This window comes from Tachyglossus aculeatus, chromosome 27, assembly GCF_015852505.1.
Source record: "Tachyglossus aculeatus isolate mTacAcu1 chromosome 27, mTacAcu1.pri, whole genome shotgun sequence".
Classification (NCBI taxonomy): Eukaryota; Metazoa; Chordata; class Mammalia; order Monotremata; family Tachyglossidae; genus Tachyglossus; species Tachyglossus aculeatus.
Window position 1 is genome coordinate 1,473,383 of NC_052092.1, and position 21,396 is coordinate 1,494,778.

At 54.3% G+C, this 21,396-nt stretch overlaps 1 protein-coding gene across 1 annotated transcript; it reads left to right on the forward strand.

The window, feature by feature from the left end:
• The first annotated feature begins 907 nt into the window (after nucleotides 1–907).
• ANAPC2 (anaphase promoting complex subunit 2) lies at nucleotides 908–20,031 on the forward strand. The gene is made up of 13 exons (XM_038767989.1): nucleotides 908–1,033; nucleotides 2,500–3,074; nucleotides 5,426–5,558; nucleotides 8,716–8,890; nucleotides 10,597–10,716; nucleotides 12,905–13,022; nucleotides 13,109–13,290; nucleotides 15,153–15,294; nucleotides 17,519–17,594; nucleotides 17,778–17,981; nucleotides 18,083–18,212; nucleotides 18,307–18,545; nucleotides 18,642–20,031. Exons 1-13 carry the CDS (start codon nucleotides 908–910, stop codon nucleotides 18,852–18,854), a joined length of 2,433 nt encoding a protein of 810 aa, XP_038623917.1. The 3' UTR covers nucleotides 18,855–20,031.
• The last annotated feature ends 1,365 nt before the right edge of the window (nucleotides 20,032–21,396 follow it).

Sequence of the window (21,396 nt, forward strand, 5' to 3'; positions counted from 1 at the left end):
GTGGGGATGACACCACCATTCTGTCTCCAAAATCTGCAACCATGATAGGAACCTGCACTCTTTACTCACCTTCAACTCCCACAAAGAGGTTATGGCTAAATGCTGCATATTTCCCCCTGTGACATTTCCTAAATCTGCCCCTTCTTCTCCATCTAGAATGGTTCTCGTCATAACCCGCTGACCTCCTCCTTCCTCTCAATCAATCGCATTTATTGAGCGCTTGCTGGGTGCAGGGCACTGTACCAAGCGCTTGGGAAGTCCAAGTTGGCAACATAGTCCCTGCCCGACGGTGGGCTCACAGTCCTCTCCCCTCTCCAACCCAAATGTCACTCTGTCATCCAGAATATTTTCTAAAATGTTGCACTAGTAACGTTACTACTACTGACGATGATGATTGTGGTATGTGCTAAGCGCTGGGGTAGATACAAGATAATCTGGTATCTACCCCTTTTAGACTGTGAGCCCACTGTTGGGTAGGGACTGTCTCTATGTGTTGCCGATTTGTACTTCCCAAGCGCTTAGTACAGTGCTCTGCACATAGTAAGCGCTCAATAAATACGATTGATTGATTGATAATGTGGTCCCACATGAGGCTCACAGTTGTCGCAGAGGGGTGACGTCAGCAGGCGCGCGCCCCCTTCCGGACGGGAGGCAGGGAGGAGGGGACGTCAGCAGGCGCGCGAACCCGCGCGCCCCCTTCCGGGCGGGAAGGGGGGGAAGATGGCGGCCGGAGGAGAAGGAGGCCCCCCGCGTTGTCGAGTATGGATGACGTCAGCAGACGCGCGCACGCGCCCCCTTCCGGACGAGAGGGCGGGGAGGAGGAGCCCCGCGTTGTCGCGGAGGGGTGACGTCATCAGGCGCTCGCACGCTTGCGCCCCCTTCCGGGCGGGAGGGCGAGAAGGAGGGGATGATGGCGGCTGGAGCAGCAGGAGGAGGAGGAGGAGGAGGTGGTGGGGGTGGGAGTGGGAGTGAGCTGTCTGCCGCCTGGGCCACCGTGAGCACCGGCCTCGTGCCCCCGGAAGCCCTGGGCCTGGTGGGTCCCGGGGAGCCGGCAACGACACCGAAAGGATGGAGAGTCGGGGAGGGAGGGAGGGAGGGATGGAGGAGGGGATGGATGGATGGGTGGGGGGGGTGGGGGGGGAGGGAGGAGGACAATAATAATAATGATGGCATCTGTTAAGCGCTTACTCTGTGCATAGTACTGCTCTAAGCGCTGGGGGGATACAGGGTGATGAGGTTGTCCCACGGGGGGCTCCCAGCCTTCATCCCCATTTTGCAGATGAGGGAACTGAGGCTCAGAGCATTTAAGTGACCGGCCCAAGGTCGCCCAGCAGACGTGGCGGAGCCGGGATTCGAACCCACGGCCTCTGACTCCCGAGCCCGGGCTCTTTCCGCCGAGCCGCGCTGCTTCCCTAGTGGCCTTTATTGAGGGCGAGGGGGAGAGGGGATGGAGGGGGGATGGAGAGGAGGAGGGAAAGGAGGAGGGGGCATGGAGAGGAGGAGGGAAAGGAGGGGGGTATGGGTGGAAAGGAGGGGGGAAAGGAAGGGGGATGGATGGAGAAGAGGGGAAAGGAGGGAGAGGGGATGGAGAGGAGGTGGGAGGGATGGAGAGGTGAGGGGAGAGGGGATGGAGAGGGGGAAGGGATGGATGGAGAGGAGGAGGGAAAGGAGGAGGGGGCATGGAGAGGAGGGGGCATGGAGAGGAGGGGGAAAAAGGATGGAGAGGAGGAGGGAAAGGAGGGGGGTATGGATGGAAAGGAGGGGGGAGGGGATGGAGAGGAGGAGGGAAAAAGGATGGAGAGGAGGAGGGAAAGGAGGGGGTGTGGATGGAGAGGAGGGGGAAGGGAGGGGGAAAGGGGATGGGGAAAGGAGGGAGAGGGGATGGAGAGGAGGAGAGAAAGGAGGGAGAGGGGATGGAAAGGAGGAGGGAGGGATGGAGAGGTGGAGGGAAGAGGGGGAAAGAAGGGGGAGAGGAGGGAAGGGAGGGGGAGGGGATGGAGTGGAGGAGGGGAAGGAGAGGGAGGGATGGAGGGGGAAGGAAGGGGGATGGAGAGGAGGAGGGAAGGGAGGGATGGAGGGGAGGGAAAGGAGGGGGAGAATGGGGGGAAGGGAGGGGGAGAGGGGATGGAGTGGAGGAGGGAAAGGAGGGGGAGGGATGGGGAGCAAGGGAGGGGGAGAGGGAGTGGAGAGGAGGAGGGAAGGGAGGGGAATGGATGGAGAGGTGGGGGGAAGGATGGAGAGCTGGGGGGAGGGGGAGGAAGGAAGGGGGAGAAGAGGAGGAGGAGGGATGGAGAAGGCTTTGCCAATGCCATAGTCATTATTGTTTGGCACACACTAAGTGCCTAAGAAATACCACCAATCATTGTTGTTATTATTACGACCATAGTAAGCACTTAGCAAATACCGTAAAGAAGCCCGTTCCCCAGACGGCGGTCCTCGGCCCGGGCGGGGCCCTCCCGGCTTCCCCGGCCGTCAGCTGGTCCCGGCCGTCTCCCGCAGGCGTCTCCCGGCCCCCGTGGGCGCCCGGAGGAGGAGGAGGAGGAGGAGGAGGAGGAGGCGCTGCGGGCGGCAGTTCAGGTCCTGCGACGCTACGAGCTGCACTGGGTGCTGGAGGACTGGTTCGCCGAGGTGCTGCAGACGGACCTGCAGGCCAGCATCGCCCCGGCCTTCTGGGCCGCCGTGGGCCAGCACCGCGGGGGCCCCGGGGAGCCCCGGGCCGCCCTGGTCCTCCTGGCCGCCTTCGGGGGGCTGCGGGCCCGCCTGGACCCCTACCTGGCCAGCCTCGGCCTGCTGGAGCGCTGGGCCCAGGCCGGCCTGCTCCCGGGCGGCCCGCGGAGCCTGCGGGCCAGGGTGGGCACCGTCGTCCGCGCCGTCCTCTTCTTCTCCCCCAGCAAGACCTTCCAGGAGATGATCCGCCAGTTCTACGGCCGCGCCTTCAGGATCTACATGCGGCGGCGGGGCGGCGGGGAGGACCGCGGGCCCCCCGGCCCCGAGTGCGGAGGCTGCGGGAGCCCCGGCCCGCTCTGCTGGTGCCCCCTGGCCCTGCAGCAGTTTCGCCAGCTCGGCGAGATCCTGTAAGTCGTAATGAGCACGATGGCGTCGATTAAGCGCTTACTGCGTGCGAAGCACCGTCCTAACCGCCGGGGAGGTTACAAGGTGATCAAGTTGTCCCACGGGGGGCTCACAGTCTTCATCCCCATTTTACAGATGAGGGCACTGAGACCCAGAGAAGTGACTTGCCCAAAGTCACACAGCTGACAATTGGCGGAGCCGGGATTTGAACCCATGACCTCTGACTCCAAAGCCCGGGCTCTTTCCACTGAGCCGCACTGTGAGGCACAGAGAAGTGAAGCGACTTGGCCAAAGTCACACAGCTGACAATTGTCGCACCCGGAATTTGAACCCATGACCTCTGACTCCAAAGCCCGGGCTCTTTCCACTGAGCCACACTGTGAGGCACAGAGAAGTGAAGGGACTTGTCCAGAGTCATACAGCTGACAATTGGTGCACCTGGGATTTGAACCCATGACCTCTGACTCCAAAGCCCGGACTCTTTCCACTGAGCCATGCTGTGAGGCCCAGAGAAGTGAAGCGACTTGCCCAAAGTCACACAGCTGGCAATTGGCGGAGCCGGGATTTGAACCCATGACCTCTGACTCCAAAGCCCGGGCTCTTTCCACTGAGCCACGCTGTGAGGCACAGAGAAGTGAAGCGACTTGGCCAAAGTCACACAGCTGACAATTGGCAGAGCCGGGATTTGAACCCATGACCTCTGACTCCAAAGCCCGGGCTCTTTCCACTGAGCCACGCTGTGAGGCACAGAGAAGTGAAGGGACTTGCCCAGAGTCACACAGCTGACAATTGGTGCACCCGGGATTTGAACCCATGACCTCTGACTCCAAAGCCCGGGCTCTTTCCACTGAGCCACGCTGTGAGGCACAGAGAAGTGAAGGGACTTGCCCAAAGTCACACAGCTGACAATTGGCGGAGCCAGAATTTGAACCCATGACCTCTGACTCCAAAGCCCAGGCTCTTTCCACTGAGCCACGCTGGGAGGCCCAGAGAAGTGAAGCGACTTGCCCAAAGTCACACAGCTGGCAATTGGCGGAGCCGGGATTTGAACCCATGACCTCTGACTCCAAAGCCCGGGCTCTTTCCACTGAGCCGCGCTGGGAGGCCCAGAGAAGTGAAGCGACTTGGCCAAAGTCACACAGCTGACAATTGTCGCACCCGGAATTTGAACCCATGACCTCTGACTCCAAAGCCCGGGCTCTTTCCACTGAGCCACGCTGGGAGGCCCAGAGAAGTGAAGCGACTTGCCCAAAGTCACACAGCTGGCAATTGGCGGAGCCGGGATTTGAACCCATGACCTCTGACTCCAAAGCCCGGGCTCTTTCCACTGAGCCACGCTGCTTCTCAAGTGTGCCCAGCCCGGGCGCGGCTTAGCCGGGGGAATAACCACGACGATGGCGATTCATTCGTTCAGTCGTATTTATTGAGCGCTTACAGTGTGCAGAGCGCTGGGCTGAGCGCTTGGGAGAGGACAATCCGACAATTAAACGGTCCATTCGCAGACCTCTAGAGGACCGAAGATTTCCATTTGGCTGTGGTTTCTGCCGCTCGGCCATTCAATCAGTCAATCAATCAATCGTATTTATTGAGCGCTTACTGTGTGCAGAGCACTGGACTAAGCGCTTGGGAAGTACATGTTGGCAACATATAGGGACAGTCCCTACCCAACAGTGGGCTCACAGTCTAAAAGGGGGAGATAGAGAACAAAACCAAACATACTAACAAAATAAAATAAATAGAATAGATATGTACAAGTAAAACAAATAAATAGCTTAATAAATATGTACCAACATATATCCATATATACAGGTGCTGTGGGGAAGGGAAGGAGGTAGGATGGGGGGGATGGAGAGGGGGACAAGGGGGAGAGGAAGGAAGGGGCTCAGTCTGGGAAGGCCTCCAATCAATCAATCAATCAAGTGATTGATTGATTCGCTTCACTTCTCTGGGCCTCAGTTACCTCATCTGGAAAATGGGGATGAAAACCGTGAGCCCCCGTGGGACAACCTGATCACCTTGTAACCTCCCCAGCGCTTAGAACAGTGCTTTGTGCAAAGTAAGCGCTTAACAAATACCATCATATTATGGCATTTATAATAGAATAGAATAAAGTATAATAATTTATGATTTATTACAACAATGAGCCCACTGTTGGGTAGGGACTGCCTCTATATGTTGCCAACTTGTACTTCCCAAGCGCTTAGTACAGTGCTCTGCACACAGTAAGCGCTCAATAAATACGACTGATGATTGATTGATTGATTGATTCCTCCGTGCGGCCCGGGCCCCGGCCGGCCGTCGCCGCCCGCCCGCCGCGGGCCGGGGGGACCCACGCGGCGGTGTGTTTTTTCAGCCACAGGCTGGACCTGGTGGAGCGGGTCAGCGCCGACGCGGTCACCGTCATCCTGCACCAGATGCTGGAGGAGAGGATGGAGCGCTGCTGTCGCGGGGAATACGAGACGTCCTTCCTCAACGAGTTCCAAGAGGTGAGCCCACCGGCGGCCGGGCCCGCCCCGATGGGGGGTCCGCCCGGAGCCCGCCGGCCACCCGGGAGGGCTGGGCGGGGGCGGCCGGGCCAAGGAGGGGTCCTCCCGGCCGACATCCCAGCTTGTCATTCATTCAGTCGTATTTATTGAGCGCTCACCGTGTGCAGAGCACTGGAAGTAGAAGTTGGCAACATCTAGAGACGGTCCCTACCCAACAGCGGGCTTACAGTCTAGAAGGGGGAGACAGACAACAAAACAAACATGTGCCCTACTCAGAGCTGATGACCTGGTTGGTCTTGGCTTTCCAATATATTTTGTCGGAAGCCTCCTCTTCCTCCTCATCTCTCTGTCTCTGTCTCCCCCCTTTTCTCTCTCCCTCTCTCTTCCTCATTCTCTCCCTCCCTTTTTATCTCTCCCCCTCTCTCCCTCTTCCTCATGCTCTCTCTCCCTCTTTCTTCCTCATTCTCTCCCTCCCTTTTATCTCTCCCCCTCTCTCCCTCTTCCTCTCTCTCCCTCTTTCTTCCTCATTCTCTCCCTCCGTTTTTATGTCTCCCCCTCTCTCCCTCTTCCTCATGCTCTCTCTCCCTCCCTCTTTCCCTCTTCCTCATTCTCTCCCTCCCTTTTGTCTCTCTCTCTGTCCCTCCCTCTTCTGTCTTTCTCTCTCTCTCCCTCCTTGTTCCTGATTCTCTCCCTCCCTTTTTCTGACTCAGAGCTGATGACCTGGTTGGTCTTGGCTTTCCAAGATATTTTGTTGGAAGCCTCCTCTTCCTCCTTATCTCTCTTTCTCTGTCTCCCCCCTTTTCTCTCTCCCTCTCTCTTCCTCATTCTCTCCCTCCCTTTTTATCTCTCCCCCTCTCTCCCTATTCCTCTCTCTCCCTCTTTCTTTCTCATTCTCTCCCTCTGTTTTTATCTCTCCCCCTCTCTCCCTCTTCCTCATGCTCTCTCTCCCTCCCTCTTTCCCTCTTCCTCATTCTCTCCCTCTCTTTTGTCTCTCTCTCTGTCCCTCCCTCTTCTGTTTTTCTCTCTCTCTCCCTCCTTGTTCCTCATTCTCTCCTTCCCTTTTTCTGACTCAGAGCTGATGACCTGGTTGGTCTTGGCTTTCCAAGATATTTTGTCGGAAGCCTCCTCTTCCTCCTCATCTTTCTGTCTCTGTCTCCCCCTTTCTCTCTCTCCCTCTCTTCCTCATTCTCTCCCTCCCTTTTTATCTCTCCCCCTCTCTCCCTCTTCCTCATACTCTCTCTCCCTCTTTCTTCCTCATTCTCTCCCTCCCTTTTATGTCTCCCCCTCTCTCCCTCTTCCTCATTTTCTCTCTCCCTCCCTCTTTCCCTCTTCCTCATTCTCTCCCTCCCTTTTTCTGTCTCCCTCCCCTCTACCCCCCAGAGAGCACTCACACTTTCCACCCTTAAATGCGACACTGTCCCTGCTTCAAAGCCATACTGAAGGCCCATCTCTTCCCTTTCCTCTTCTCCCACTCCCTTCTGCATCATCCTGATTTGCTCCCAAGCAAAACAAGTAGACAGTATTTATTGAGCGCTTACCGTGTGCAGAGCACTGTACTAAGCGCTTGGGAGGTACAGTTCAGCGGCAAATAGCGACAATCCCTGCCCACAACGGGCTCACAGTCTCACAGACATCAAAACCAGTAAACAGGCATCAGTAGCATCATTATAAATAAATAGAATTATAGATATGTCTGTATCCTACCCCCTCCCTGCTCCACAGCATTTATGTTCATCTCTATATTTTATTTTTTATTTTTTTATTATTTTTTAAAAAATAAAAAATAAAATAAATATAATAAATATAATAAAATGAAAAATAAAAATAAAAAAATAAATCGTAATTTTTTATTATTTATTTTATTTATTCATGTCTGTTTCCCCAACTCTATTATTATTCATTAACAGTTGTATTAATTGAGCGCTTGCTGTGTGCAAAGCACACAGCTCTCTTAGGCCATAAGCTTGTTGCGGGCAGGAAATGTGTCTGTTTATTGCTATACTGTCGTCGCTCAAGGGCTCAGTACAGTGCCCTGCGCACAGTAAGCACTCAATAAATGCGAGGGAATTCATTCATTCATACATTCAATCGTATTTATTGAGCGCTTACTACATACAGAGCACTGGACTAAACGCTTGGGAAGTCCAAATTGGCAACATCTAGAGACAGTCCCTACCCAACAGCGGGCTCACAGTCTAGAAGGGGAAGACAGACAACAAAACAAAACATATTAACAAAATAAAATAAATAGAATAAATATGCACAAATAAAATAAATAAATGAATAGAGTAATAAATACATACAAACATATATACAGGTGCGGTAAGCACTTTACTATTCAACCACTTTGGGAATTCCATTCATTCATTCAGTCGTATTTATTGAGCGCTTACTGTGTGCAGAGCACTGGACCAAGCGCTTGGGAAGTCCGAGTCGGCAACATCTAGAGACGGTCCCCACCCAACTGCGGGCTCGCAGTCTAGAAGAGGGAGATGGACATCAAAACAAAACATATTAACAATCAATCAATCAATCAATCAATCATATTTATTGAGCGCTTACTGTGTGCAGAGCACTGGACTAAGCGCTTGGGAAGTACAAGTTGGGCAAAATAGAATAAGTATGTACAAATAAAATAGAGTAATAAATCCGTGCCAACATATAGACATCATCATCATCATCATCAATCATATTTATTGAGCGCTTACTGCGTGCAGAGCACTGGACTAAGCGCTTGGGAAGTACAAGTTGGCAACATGTAGAGACAGTCCCTACCCAACAGTGGGCTCACAGTCTAAAAGGGGGAGACAGAAAACAAAACCAAATATACTAACAAAATAAAATTAATAGAATAGATATGTACGAGTAAAATAAATAAATAAATAGAGTAATAAATATGTTCATGCATATATACAGGTGCAGTGGGGAAGGGAAGGAGGTAAGATGGGGGAGATGGAGAGGGGGACGAGGGGGAGAGGAAAGTGGGGGGAATGGAAAAAAAGGGACCGAATAGAGTCATCCGGTCACAGAGAAGCGTGGAAAAAACGGATGCTTAGTGGGCCGCGTCCGCCCCCGGCCCGGGCTCTCTGGAGGTTGGGGGGCAGACGGGGATGCCGGCCGGCCAGTCGGCGATCCCGGCCTCCCGTTTCCCCGCCAGTGGATCGAGAAGGTGATCGGCTGGCTGAGCCAGGTGTTCCTGCCCGAGGGGGCCGGCCCCGTGCCCGCCTCCGAGGCGGGCGGCAGCCTGAGGCGATGGCGCTGCCACGTGCAGAGGTTCTTCTACCGCATCTACGCCAGCCTGCGCATCGAGGAGCTGTTCAGCATCATCCGCGGTCAGCAGGCCCCCTCCCCTCCCCTCCCCTCCCCTCCCTCCGGGGACCCCCGGCTCAGCTCGGGCAGGCGGGCGGGCGGGTGGCCTCGTGAATTCCTCCCCGTGTCCCCCTCTTTCATTTTTTTATTACAGTATTAAGCGCTCACTGTGTGCCCTCTGTCATTTTTTTGTTACAGTATCAAGCGCTTACTGGGTGCCAGGCGCTGTAATAATAATAATGATGATGATGATGGCATTTGTTAAGCGCTTACTATGTGCAAAGCACCATTCTAAGCACTCGGGTGGGGATACAAGGTGATCAGGTTGTCCCATGTGGGGTTCCCCGTCTTCATCCCCATTTTACAGATGAGGTCACTGAAGTTGCCTTCAAAGCCCTACTGAGAGCTCACCTCCTTCAGGAGGCCTTCCCAGACTGAGCCCCCTCCTTCCTCTCCATACCCCCTGCCTTACCTCCTTCCCTTCCCCACAGCATCTGGATATATGTATTTATGTTTGTACGGATTTATCGCTCTATTTATTTTATTTGCACATATTTATTCTATTTATTTTATTTTGTTAATCTGTTTTGTTTCGTTGTCCGTCTCCCCCTTCTAGACTGTGAGCCTGCTGTTGGGTAGGGACCATCTCTATATGTAGCCAACTTGGACTTGCCAAGGGCTTAGTCCAGTGCTCTGCACACAGTAAGCGCTCAATAAATACGATTGAATGAATGAATATATGTATATATGTTTGTACGTATTTATCACTCTATTTGTACATATTTTTTCCATTTATTTTCTTTTGTTAATCTGTTTTGTTTTGTTGTCTGTCTCCCCCTTCTAGACTGTGAGCTCGCTGTTGGGTAGGGACCGTCTCTATATGTTGCCAACTTGGACTTCCCAAGCGCTTAGTCCAGTGCTCTGCACGCAGTAAGCGCTCAATAAATACGATTGATTGATTGGTTGATTACTGTGTGCAGAGCACTAGACTAAGCGCTTGGGAAGTCCAAGTTGGCAACATCTAGAGACGGTCCCTACCCAACAGCGGGCTCCGTCCCCATTTTATAGTCGAGGTCACCGAGGCCCAGAGAAGTGACTTGCCCAGGGTCACTCCCAGCAGACAAGCGGCGGAGCCGGGATTAGAATCAATCAATCAATCAATCGTATTTATTGAGCGCTTACTGTGTGCAGAGCACTGTACCAAGTGCTTGGGAAGTACAAGGTGGCAACATAGAGAGACGGTCCCCACCCAACAGTGGGCTCACAGTCTAGAAGGGGGAAGCCAGATTAGAGTCAATCAATCAATCAATCATATTTATTGAGCGCTTACTGTGTGCAGAGCACTGTACTAAGTGCTTGGGAAGTCCAACCTGGCGACATATAGAGACGGTCCCTACCCAACAGTGGGCTCACAGTCTAGAAGGGGGAAACCAGATTAGAATCAATCAATCAATCGTATTTATTGAGCGCTTACTGTGTGCAGAGCACTGTATTAAGCGCTTGGGAAGTCCAAGCTGGCGACATACAGAGACGGTCCCTACCCAACAGTGGGCTCACAGTCTAGAAGGGGGAGACAGAGAACAAAATATATTAACAAAATAAAATAAATAATAGAATAGAAGCCAGGTCCTTCCGATTCCCGGGCTCTGCCCATTAGGCCACAGCGCTTTCCTTCCGATCTGGGCTCCCGGGGCGGGTTTTAGCCGGCCGGGGTCCTTTCTGCTCCCAGATTTTCCCGAATCCAAGCCTGCCATCGAGGATCTGAAGTATTGCCTGGAAAGGACCAGTCAGAGGCAACAGCTGCTCAGCTCCCTCAAGACGGCTCTCGAAACCCGCCTCCTCCATCCAGGTATCATCATCATCATCATCGTCATTAGGATTATTATCATTATTACGGCATTTGTTGAGCACCTGCCACGGGCCAGGCACTGTACTGAGCGCTGGGGGTGGACCCAAGCGGGTGGGGTTGGACGCGGACCCCGTCCCATGTGGGGCTCGCCGTTTTACGGGTGAGGAAACTGAGACACGGAGAAGTCAAGGGACCTGCCCGAGGTCACAGAGCAGGCGGGGGCTTGGCCGGGATTCGAACCCATGACCTCCTGATTCCCAGGCCTGGGCTCTGGGTGCGTTCACTAGGTGCCAAGGCGCTGTTCTAAGCGCTGGGGTGTTTTTAACAGAGCCGAAATGGATTTTATCAGACATTGAGCATACCTATTCAGGTAGTACGTTGTAAATCCTCGCAAGTTTTTGCAACAGCCTGCGAAAACGTTCATTTAAAAGTGAAGTGATTAGAGAAGCAGCGTGGCTCAGTGGCAGGAGCCCGGGCATTGGAGTCAGAGGTCTTGGGTTCAAATTCCGGCTCCGCCAGTTGTCAGCTGTGTGACTTTGGGCAAGTCAGTTGACTTCTCTGGGCCTCAGTTCCCTCATCTGTAAAATGGGGATTAAGACTGTGAGCGCCCCCCCGGTGGGACAACTTGATCACCTTGTAACCTCCCCAGCACTTAGAGCAGTGCCTTGCACATAGTAAGCGCTTAATAAACGCCATCATCATTATTATTATTATTACGAGGTCATCAGGTTGTCCCCCGTGGGGCTCACAGCCTTCATCCCCATTTTCCAGATGAGGTCACCGAGGCCCAGAGAAGTGAAGGGACTCGCCCAAAGTCACACAGCTCATAAGTGGCAGAGGTGGGATTAGAACCCACAACCTCTGACTCCCAAGCCCGGGCTCTTTCCATTGAGCCGCGCTGCTTCTCTATTATAATGCTGGTATTTGGCAAGCGCTTACTATGTGGCAAGCGCCGTTCTAAGCGCTGATCAATCAATCGTATTTATTGAGCACTTACCGTGTGTAAAGCACTGTACTAAGAACTTGGGAAATACAAGTCGGCAACATATGGAGATGGTCCTTACCCAACAACGGGCTCACAGTCTCATTTATTATTCATTCATTCATTCATTCAATCGTATTTATTGAGTGCTTACTGTGTGCAGAGCACTGTACTGAGCGCTTGGGAAGTAGAAGTTAGGAACATATAGAGACGGTCCCTACCCAACAGCGGGCTCACAGTCTCATTTATTGTTCATTCAATCGTATTTATTGAGCGCTTCCTGTGTGCAGAGCACCGTACTGAGCGCTTGGGAAGTCCAAGTTAGCAACGTATAGAGACGGTCCCTACCCGACAGCGGGCTCACAGTCTCATTTATTGTTCATTCAATTGTATTTATTGAGCGCTTACTGTGTGCAGAGCACTGGACTGAGCGCTTGGGAAGTCCAAGTTAGCAACGTGTAGAGACGGTCCCTACCCACCAGCGGGCTCACAGTCTCATTTATTGTTCATTCAATCGTATTTATTGAGCGCTTACTGTGTGCAGAGCACTGGACTGAGTGCTTGGGAAGTCCAAGTTAGCAATGTATAGAGACAGTCCCTACCCAGCAGCGAGCTCACAGTCTCATTTATTCATTCGTTCATTCATTCAATTGTATTTATTGAGCGCTTACTGTGTGCAGAGCACTGGACTGAACGCTTGGGAAGTCCAAGTTGGCAACGTATAGAGACGGTCCCTACCCACCAGTGGGCTCACAGTCTCATTTATTGTTCATTCAATCGTATTTATTGAGCGCTTACTGTGTGCAGAGCACCGGACTGAGCGCTTGGGAAGTCCAAGCTGGCAACGTATAGAGACGGTCCCTACCCAACAGCGGGCTCACAGTCTCATTTATTGTTCATTCAATCGTATTTATTGAGCGCTTACTGTGTGCAGAGCACCGGACTGAGCGCTTGGGAAGTCCAAGTTGGCAACGTATAGAGACGGTCCCTACCCAACAGCGGGCTCACAGTCTCATCTATTGTTCATTCAATCGTATTTATTGAGCGCTTACTGTGTGCAGAGAACTGTACTGAGTGCTTGGGAAGTCCAAGTTGGCAACGTATAGAGACGGTCCCTACCCACCAGCGGGCTATCGTTATTAAGGAGGCGGTGACGGAGGGGAGGGGGAGGGAAAGGCGGTGACGGGCCCGGGTCCCGGCTTCCAGGGGTGAACACGTCGGACATCATCACCCTCTACATCTCCGCCATCAAAGCCCTGCGGGAGCTGGACCCGTCCATGGTCATCCTGGAGGTGGCCTGCGAGCCCATCCGCCGCTACCTCAGGTCAGCGGGCGGCCGGGGGCCGGAGGGGCGGCGGGAGGCCCGGGCGGGCGGCCCGGAGGTCCAGCGGTCCCCCCTCCCCGCCGCAGGACCCGGGAGGACACCGTGCGGCAGATCGTGGCCGGCCTGACGGGCGACGCCGAGGGCTCGGGGGACCTGGCCCACGAGCTGGCCAAGGCCGACCCCGTCACCCTGGACAACGGCCAGGAGAGCGACGACGACCTCTCGGACCCCGAAGACTGGGTGCCCGACCCCGTGGACGCCGACCCAGGTCAGCCGGCCCGGTGGAGGGATAAGAATAAAAATAGTAGTGATAGCGTTTATTATCATCAATCGTATTTATTGGGCGCTTACTGTGTGCAGAGCACTGTGCTGAGCGCTTGGGAAGTACAAATTGGCAACATATAGAGACAGTCCCTACCCAGCAGTGGGCTCACAGTCTAAAAGTTTATTAAGCACTTCCTATGTGCACAGCACCGCTCCAAGCGCTGGAGAGGTTGCAGGGTGATCAGGTTGTCCCACGGGGGGCTCACAGTCTTCATCCCCCGTTTTACAGGTGAGGGAACTAAGGCACAGAGAATAATAATAATGATGGCATTTATTAAGTGCTTACTATGTGCAAAGCACCGCTCCAAGCGCTGGGGAGGTTGCAAGGTGATCAGGTTGTCCCACCGGGGGCTCACAGTCTTAATCCCTGTTTTACAGATGAGGTCACTGAGGCACAGAGAATAATAATAATGATGGCATTTATTAAGCGCTTACTATGTGCCAAGCACTGTTCTAAGCGCTGGGGAGGTTGCAAGGTGATCAGGTTGGCCCACGTGGGGCTCACAGTCTTAATCCCTGTTTTACAGATGAGGTCACTGAGGCCCAGAGAATAATAATAATGATGGCATTTATTAAGCACTTACTATGTGCCAAGCACTGTTCTAAGCACTGGGGAGGTTACAAAGTGATCAGGTTGTCCCAGGGGGAGCTCACAGTCTTAATCCCCGTTTTACAGATGAGGGAACTAAGGCCCAGAGAATAATAATAATGAGGGCATTTATTAAGCGCTTACTATGTGCCAAGCACTGTTCTAAGTGCTGGGGAGGTTTCAAAGTGATCAGGTTGTCCCATGCGGGGCTCACAGTCTTAATCCCCATTTTGCAGATGAGGTCACTGAGGCCCAGAGAAGTGAAGTGACTTGCCCATAGTCACACAGCTGACGGTGGAGTCGGGATTTGAACCCATGACCCCTGACTCCAAAGCCCAGGCTCTTTCCACTGGGCCTCAGTCATCTCCTCTGCAAAATGGGGAATGAACCCGGGAGCGCTTCAGGGGACGGGGACGGGGACCGCATTCGAGCCCCAGTACGGTGCCTGGCACGTAGTGAGCGCTCAACAGACACTGCAGCTATTATTATCATTCATTCAATCGTATTTATTGAGCACTTACTGTGTGCAGAGCACTGTACTAAGCGCTTGGGAAGTACAAGTTCACAACAGAGACGGTCCCTACCCAACAGTGGGCTTACAGTCTAGAAGGCCTTCCCAGACTGAGCCCCTTCCTTCCTCTCCCCCTCGTCCCCCTCTCCATCCCCCCCATCTTACCTCCTTCCCTTCCCCACAGCACCTGTATATATGTTTGTACATATTTATTACTCTATTTATCTTACTTGTACATATCTATTCTATTTATTTTATTTTGTTAGTATGTTTGGTTTTTTTTTTTTTTCCTCTGTCTCCCCCATTTAGACTGTGAGCCCAATGTTGGGTAGGGACTGTCTGTATATGTTGCCAATTTGTACTTCCCAAGCGCTTAGTACAGTGCTGTGCACATAGTAAGCGCTCAATAAATATGATTGATTGATTGATTGATAGAAGGGGGAGACAGACAACAAAACATATTAACAAAACGTCGTCATTATAATCAGTTGATCGACTGATTCTCCTCAGGGTGGGGGGAACGGCTGAGGCGTTCCGTTAGCCAAGCCGTGATTATCCCCCACCCCCGGGGCCCCAACGCTTGTTTTCCCTGGTTCTGGGGGTCCGGGTCCGGCCCCCGCCTCGGGGGGGGGGGGGGGCGGGAACGGAGGCGCGGGAGGTGGCCGGCCAGCGGCCGGAGTCCCGAGCCGCGGCCCCGCGTCCGCAGGAAAGGCCAGCTCCAAGCGGCGGTCGTCGGACATCGTCAGCCTGCTGGTCAGCATCTACGGCAGCAAGGACCTCTTCGTCAACGAGTACCGCGCCCTCCTCGCCGACCGCCTGCTCCACCGCTTCAGCTACAGCGCCGACAGGTCAGCCCGCCCACTTTCCCCTGCCACCCCCAATCGATCGTATTTATTGAGCGCTTACTGTGTGCAGAGCGCTGGACTAAGCGCTTGGGTAGGGCAAGCTGGTACACCCACGGGTGGCCCCCCCCGGGAGAGCGGGGCCCGGCCCCCGCCGAGCGGTCGGACCGGTCGGATCTACTGAGAAGCAGCGGGGCTCGAGGGAGAGAGCCGGGGCTTTGGAGTCAGAGGTCATGGGTTCAAATCCCGGCTCTGCCAGTTGTCAGCCGGGTGACTTTGGGCACTTCTCTGGGGCCTCGGTTCCCTCGTCTGTCAAATGGGGATGAAGACTGTGAGCCCCCCGTGGGACCACCTGATCACCTTGTAACCTCCCCAGCGCTTAGAACGGTGCTTTGCATGTAGTAATCGCTTAATAAATGCTATTATTATTATTATTACTGAGGACGGGCCGTGTGCAGAGCACTGTACTAAGCGCCAGGAGAGGCTGAGAAGCCACAGCTCAGAAAGAGCCCGGGCTTGGGAGTCAGAGGTCATGGGTTCCAGTCCCAGCTCCTCTGCTTGTCCACCGGGCAACCCCAGGCAAGTCACTTGACTTCTCCGGGCCTCAGTTCCCTCGTCTGTCAAATGGGGATGAAGACTGTGAGCCCCCTGTGGGACCACCAGATCACCTTGTAACCTCCCCAGCGCTTAGAACGGTGCTTTGCACATAGTAAGCGCTTAATAAATGCTATTATTATTATTGTTACTGAAGACGGGCTGTGTGCAGAGCACTGTACTAAGCAACAGGAGAGGCTGAGAAGCCACGGCTCAGTGAAAAGAACCCGGGCTTGGGAGTTGGAGGTCGTGCGTTCCAATCCCGGCTCCTCCGCTTGTCCACCGGGTGACCCTAGGCAAGTCACTTGACTTCTCTGGGCCTCAGTTCCCTCATCTGTCAAATGGGGATGAAGACTGTGAGCCCCCCATGGGACCACCTGATCACCTTGTAACCTCCCCAGCGCTTAGAATGGTGCTTTGCGCTAAATAAATGCTATTATTATTATTATTACTGAGGACGGGCTGTGTGCAGAGCACTGTACTAAGCGCCAGGAGAGGCTGAGAAGCCACAGCTCAGTGGAAAGAGCCCGGGCTTGGGAGTCGGAGGTCGTGCGTTCCAATCCCGGCTCCTCCGCTTGTCCGCCGGGTGACCCTAGGCAAGTCACTTGACTTCTCTGGGCCTCAGTTCCCTCATCTGTCAAATGGGGATGAAGACTGTGAGCCCCCCATGGGACCACCTGATCACCTTGTAACCTCCCCAGCGCTTAGAATGGTGCTTTGCGCTAAATAAATGCTATTATTATTATTATTACTGAGGACGGGCTGTGTGCAGAGCACTGTACTAAGCGCCAGGAGAGGCTGAGAAGCCACAGCTCAGTGGAAAGAGCCCGGGCTTGGGAGTCGGAGGTCGTGCGTTCCAATCCCGGCTCCTCCGCTTGTCCGCCGGGTGACCCTAGGCAAGTCACTTGACTTCTCCGGGCCTCAGTTCCCTCATCCTGAAAATGGGGATTCATTCATTCATTCATTCAATCGTATTTATTGAGCGCTTACTGTGTGCTGAGCACTGTACTAAGCTCTTGGGAAGTCCAAGTTGGCAACATATAGAGACGGTCCCTACCCAACAGTGGGCTCGCAGTCTAGAAGGGGATGAAGACCCTGAGCCCCATGTGAGGCAGGGACTGTGTCTAACATGATTATCTTCTATCTACCTCAGCGCTTAGTACAGTGAGCGCTTAACCAATGCCACAATCGTTATTATTACTGTTATTATTGTAGGCAGGTCATCCCCTCCGGGCTGCTGGGAGCGGAAAATCCCAGCTGGGTCAGGGGTTCAAATCCCGGCTCCGCCCATTGTCAACTGGGTGACTTTGGGCAAGTCACTTCACTTCTCTGGCCCTCAGTTCCCTCATCTGTAAAATGGGGATTAAGACTGTGAGCCCCCCGTGGGACAACCTGATCACCTTATATCCCCCTAGCGCTTAGAACAGTGCTTGGCACATAGTAAGCGCTTAACAAATCAATCAATCAATCAATCGTATTTATTGAGCACTTACTGTGTGCAGAGCACTGTACTGCTGCCATCATTAGTATTATTATTATTATCACCTCTTATCCTCCCCAGCGCTTAGAGCAGTGCTTTGCGCATAGTCGGCGCTTAACAAATGCCACCATTGTTGTTGTTGTTGTGTCTCCCCAGGGAAATCCGCAACGTGGAGCTGCTGAAACTCCGTTTCGGGGAGGCCCAGATGCACTATTGTGAGGTCATGCTGAAGGTCAGTGGCCCCCCGCCCCACCGCCGCCAATCAATCAATCGTATTTATTGAGCGCTCACTGCGTGCAGAGCACTGTACTAAGCGCTTGGGAAGTCCAAGTTGGCAACATATAGAGACCGTCCCGACCCAACAGCGGGCTCACGGTCTAGAAGGGGGAGACAGACAAATCTGTCTTGCCCCCAGGACATGGCCGACTCCCGGCGCATCAACGCCAACGTCCGCGACGAGGAGGAGAAGCTGTCCGAGGAAGAGCGGCCCGCCTTCCCGCTGATGGCCGTCATCCTGTCCAGCGAGTTCTGGCCGCCCCTCAAGGAGGAGAAGCTGGAACTCCCGGAGCAGATCACAGAGGCCATGGAGGCCTACTCCAAGAAGTACGAGAAGCTGAAGGTACCCGTGCCCTCCCCCTGGGCCGGCCGCGGCCCGGGGCCGGAGGGGGTGTCCCCCTGACGCCCCCCGCTCCCGTCCCCTCCCCCCCCCCCCCCCCCCAGGCCATGAGGACGCTCAGCTGGAAGCACCACCTGGGGCTGGTGACCCTGGACGTGATGCTGGCCGATCGCACCCTGTCCCTGTCGGTGTCGCCCGTCCACGCCGCCATCCTGCTGCACTTCGAGAAGAAGGGTGAGGGCCTCCCGGGGTGGGGCGGGGGCGCGGACGGGGCTCGGGGGCCAACCGAGGCACCGGCTGACCCCGGCCCCGGCCCGTCCCCCCGCAGGCAGCTGGGCCCTGGAGGAGCTGAGCGAGGCGCTGAAGGTGCCCACGGCGTCCCTGCGGCGGAAGATGGCCCTGTGGCTGCAGCAGGGCGTGCTCCGCGAGGACCCGGCGGGCACCTTCTCCGTGGTGGAGGAGGAGCCGCCGCGGGACCGGGCCGACAACGTGGTGCTCCTCGACAGCGACGAGGAGGGCGACTCCGCCATGGCGTCCCAGGCCGACCAGAAGGAGGAAGAGTTGCAGGTGCGGACCCGCCGGCCGTCGAACGGGGGTCCCCATCCCGGGGCGGGGGGGCGGCGCGACCCCTCCGGCCCCTGATCCGCCGCCTTCCCCCCGCAGCTCTTCTGGACGTACATCCAGGCCATGCTGACCAACCTGGAGAGCCTGACGCTGGAGCGGATCCACAGCATGCTCAAGATGTTCGTCATGACGGGGCCCGTGGTCGCCGAGATCGACCTGCAGGAGCTGCAGGGCTTCCTGCAGAAGAAGGTGCGCGACCAGCACCTCATCTTCTCCGGGGGCGTCTACCGGCTGCCCAAGAGCTGCGGCTAGGCCGGGCCGGACCCGCCCCGGCCGCCGACGGTGACTCTTCAGGCGCGAAACTGTGTTAAATACCCTCCTTTTGTGCCCGAGGCAGGAAAACTCCGTCTTGCGTGTGTGTGGGGTGAGCGGTCCGTCGTCAGGGGTGACGGTCGTCGGGGTGACGCTCTGCGGCGGGTTGCGGGAGCATCGGCCTGCCTTCCGGGTCGCCCCTCTGAGAAGAGTGGTTTCTAGTCACCCGAGTCACTCCTCTGACGGACAGAAGCGGTTTCCAGTCACCCGCGTCACTCCTCCGAGAGAAGTGGTTTCCAGTCACCCGAGTCACTCCTCCGAGAAAAGTCACCCGAATCACTCCTCTGAGAAAAGTGGTAGCTCAGTCACCCGAATCACTCCTCTGAGAGAAGTGGTATCTAGTCACCTGAATCACTCCTCTGAGAAAAGTGGTTTCTAGTCACCCGAGTTGCTCCTCCAAGAAAAGTAGTTTCTTGTCACCCAAATCACTCCTCCGAGAAAAGTGGTTTCTAGTCACCCGAGTCGCTCCTCCGAGAAAAGTGGTTTCTAGTCACCCGAGTCGCTCTCTTCCGAGAAAAGTGGTTTCTAGTCACCCGAGTCGCTCCTCCGAGAAAAGTGGTTTCTAGTCACCCGAGTCGCTCCTCCGAGAAAAGTGGTTTCTAGTCACCCGAGTCGCTCCTCCGAGAAAAATGGTTTCTAGTCACCTGAATCACTTCTCTGAGAAAAGTGGTTTCCAGTCCCCCAAGTCACTCCTCCGAGAAAAGTGGTTTCTAGTCCCCCGAGTCACTCCTCTAAGAAAAGTGGTTTCTTGTCACTCATCACTCCTCTGAGAAAAGTGGTTTCTAGTCACTCCGAGTCACTCCTCCGAGAACAGTAGGTTCTAGTCACCCGAATCACTCCTCTGAGAAAAGTGGTTTCTCGTCACCCGAGTCGCTCCTCCGAGAAAAGTGGTTTCTAGTCACCTGAATCACTCCTCTGAGAAAAGTGGTTTCCAGTCCCCCAAGTCACTCCTCGGAGAAAAGTGGTTTCTAGTCCCCCAAGTCACTCCTCGGAGAAAAGTGGTTTCAAGTCACTCCTCTGAGGAAAGTGGTTTCTAGTCACCCCAAATCACTCCTCTGAGAAAAGTGGTTTCTAGTCCCTCAAGTCACTCTGAGTAAAGTGGTTTCCAGTCACCCGAGTCACTCGTCTGAGAAAAGTGGTTTCGAATCACCCCCTGCCCTTTTCATTTTTTATTTTTCACAGTATTTGTTAAGCGCGTACTCTGTGCCAGACACCGTACTAAGCGCTGAGGTAGATACAAGCTAATCGGGTTGGGCGCAGTCACCGTCCCGTGTGGGACTACCGGGCTCGATCCCCGTTTTCCAGATGAGGGAACTGAGGCACAGAGAAGTGAAGTGACTTGCCCAAGGACGCCCAGCAGACAGGTGGCCGAGCCGGGATTGAAACCCAGGTCCTTTGGACTGTCAGGCCCGGGCTCTGTCACGCTAGGCCACACTGCAGAGGTGAAGCAGGGTGGCTCAGTGGAAAGAGCCTGGGACTCAAGGTCATGGGTTCAAATCCCGGCACTGCCGCTCGTCTACTGTGTAACCTGGGGCCAGTCCCTTCACTTCTGTGCCTCAGTTCCCTCATCTGTAAAATGGGGGTGGAGACCGTGAGCCCCACGGGGGACGGGGACTCTGTCCAACCCGATTGGCTTGTGTCCACCCCGGCGCTTAGTATAGCACATAGGAAGTGCTTAACAAATGCCACAATTAGCGATATTCCTGAGAGAAGGAATCTCAGTCCCAAGAAGGAAGAGGATTATGTTTAGGAGAAGGTGGAACTTTTCTAAAGCTAAATTGGAAATTTTTGAGTTGGGGAAAGGATTGTAGATCCTGGGGGGCTTCTGCAGTGAGATGGGAGTGCATTTTACATTTTTTTTGGGGGGTGTCATCATCAGTGGTATTTATTGAGGGCCTACTGTGTGCAGAACACTGTACTAAACACTCGGGAGAGGATAATGCAAGTATGGGCTGAGTGTGAGCCCGTTGTTGGGTAGGTACCGTCTCTGATTTGTACTTCCCAAGCACTTAGTACAGTGCCCTGCACACAGGAAGTGCTCAATCAATACGATTTTTTTAATGGTATTAAGCGCTTACTATGTGCAAAGCACTGTTCTAAGCGCTGATTGAATGAATGTTGAATAATAGATGCCCCGCACTGTACTAAGCGCCGGGGTAAGTACAGGCTAATCAGGTTGGAGACGCAGCCCCCCTCCCACACGAGGCCCCTCGTCTTAATCCCCATTTTCCAGATGAGGGAACTGAGGCCCAGAGAAGTGAAGCGACTGGCCCAAGGTCACAGAGCAGACACCAGTGGTGGTATGGGATTAGAACTCAGGTCCTTCTGAATCCTGGGCCCGGGCTGTATCCCCAAGGCCGTGCTGCTTCTTTGGGGAACAGAATCTCTTGGTATTCATTCATTTGTATTTATTGAGTGCTTACTGTGTGCAGAGCACTGTACTAAGCGCTTGGGCAGCACAATCTCTCTCTTAGACACACAA

What these genes read in the sequence shown, in the direction of transcription:
- ANAPC2 (XM_038767989.1), top strand. Translation starts at nt 908, where the DNA reads ATGATGGCGGCTGGAGCAGCAGGAGGAGGAGGAGGAGGAGGTGGTGGG. An exon ending in GCTGTTCAGCATCATCCGCG is followed by an intron (nt 8,891 to 10,596) that starts GTCAGCAGGCCC and finishes TTCTGCTCCCAG; the next exon opens with ATTTTCCCGAATCCAAGCCT. An exon ending in ATTGTGAGGTCATGCTGAAG is followed by an intron (nt 17,595 to 17,777) that starts GTCAGTGGCCCC and finishes TCTTGCCCCCAG; the next exon opens with GACATGGCCGACTCCCGGCG.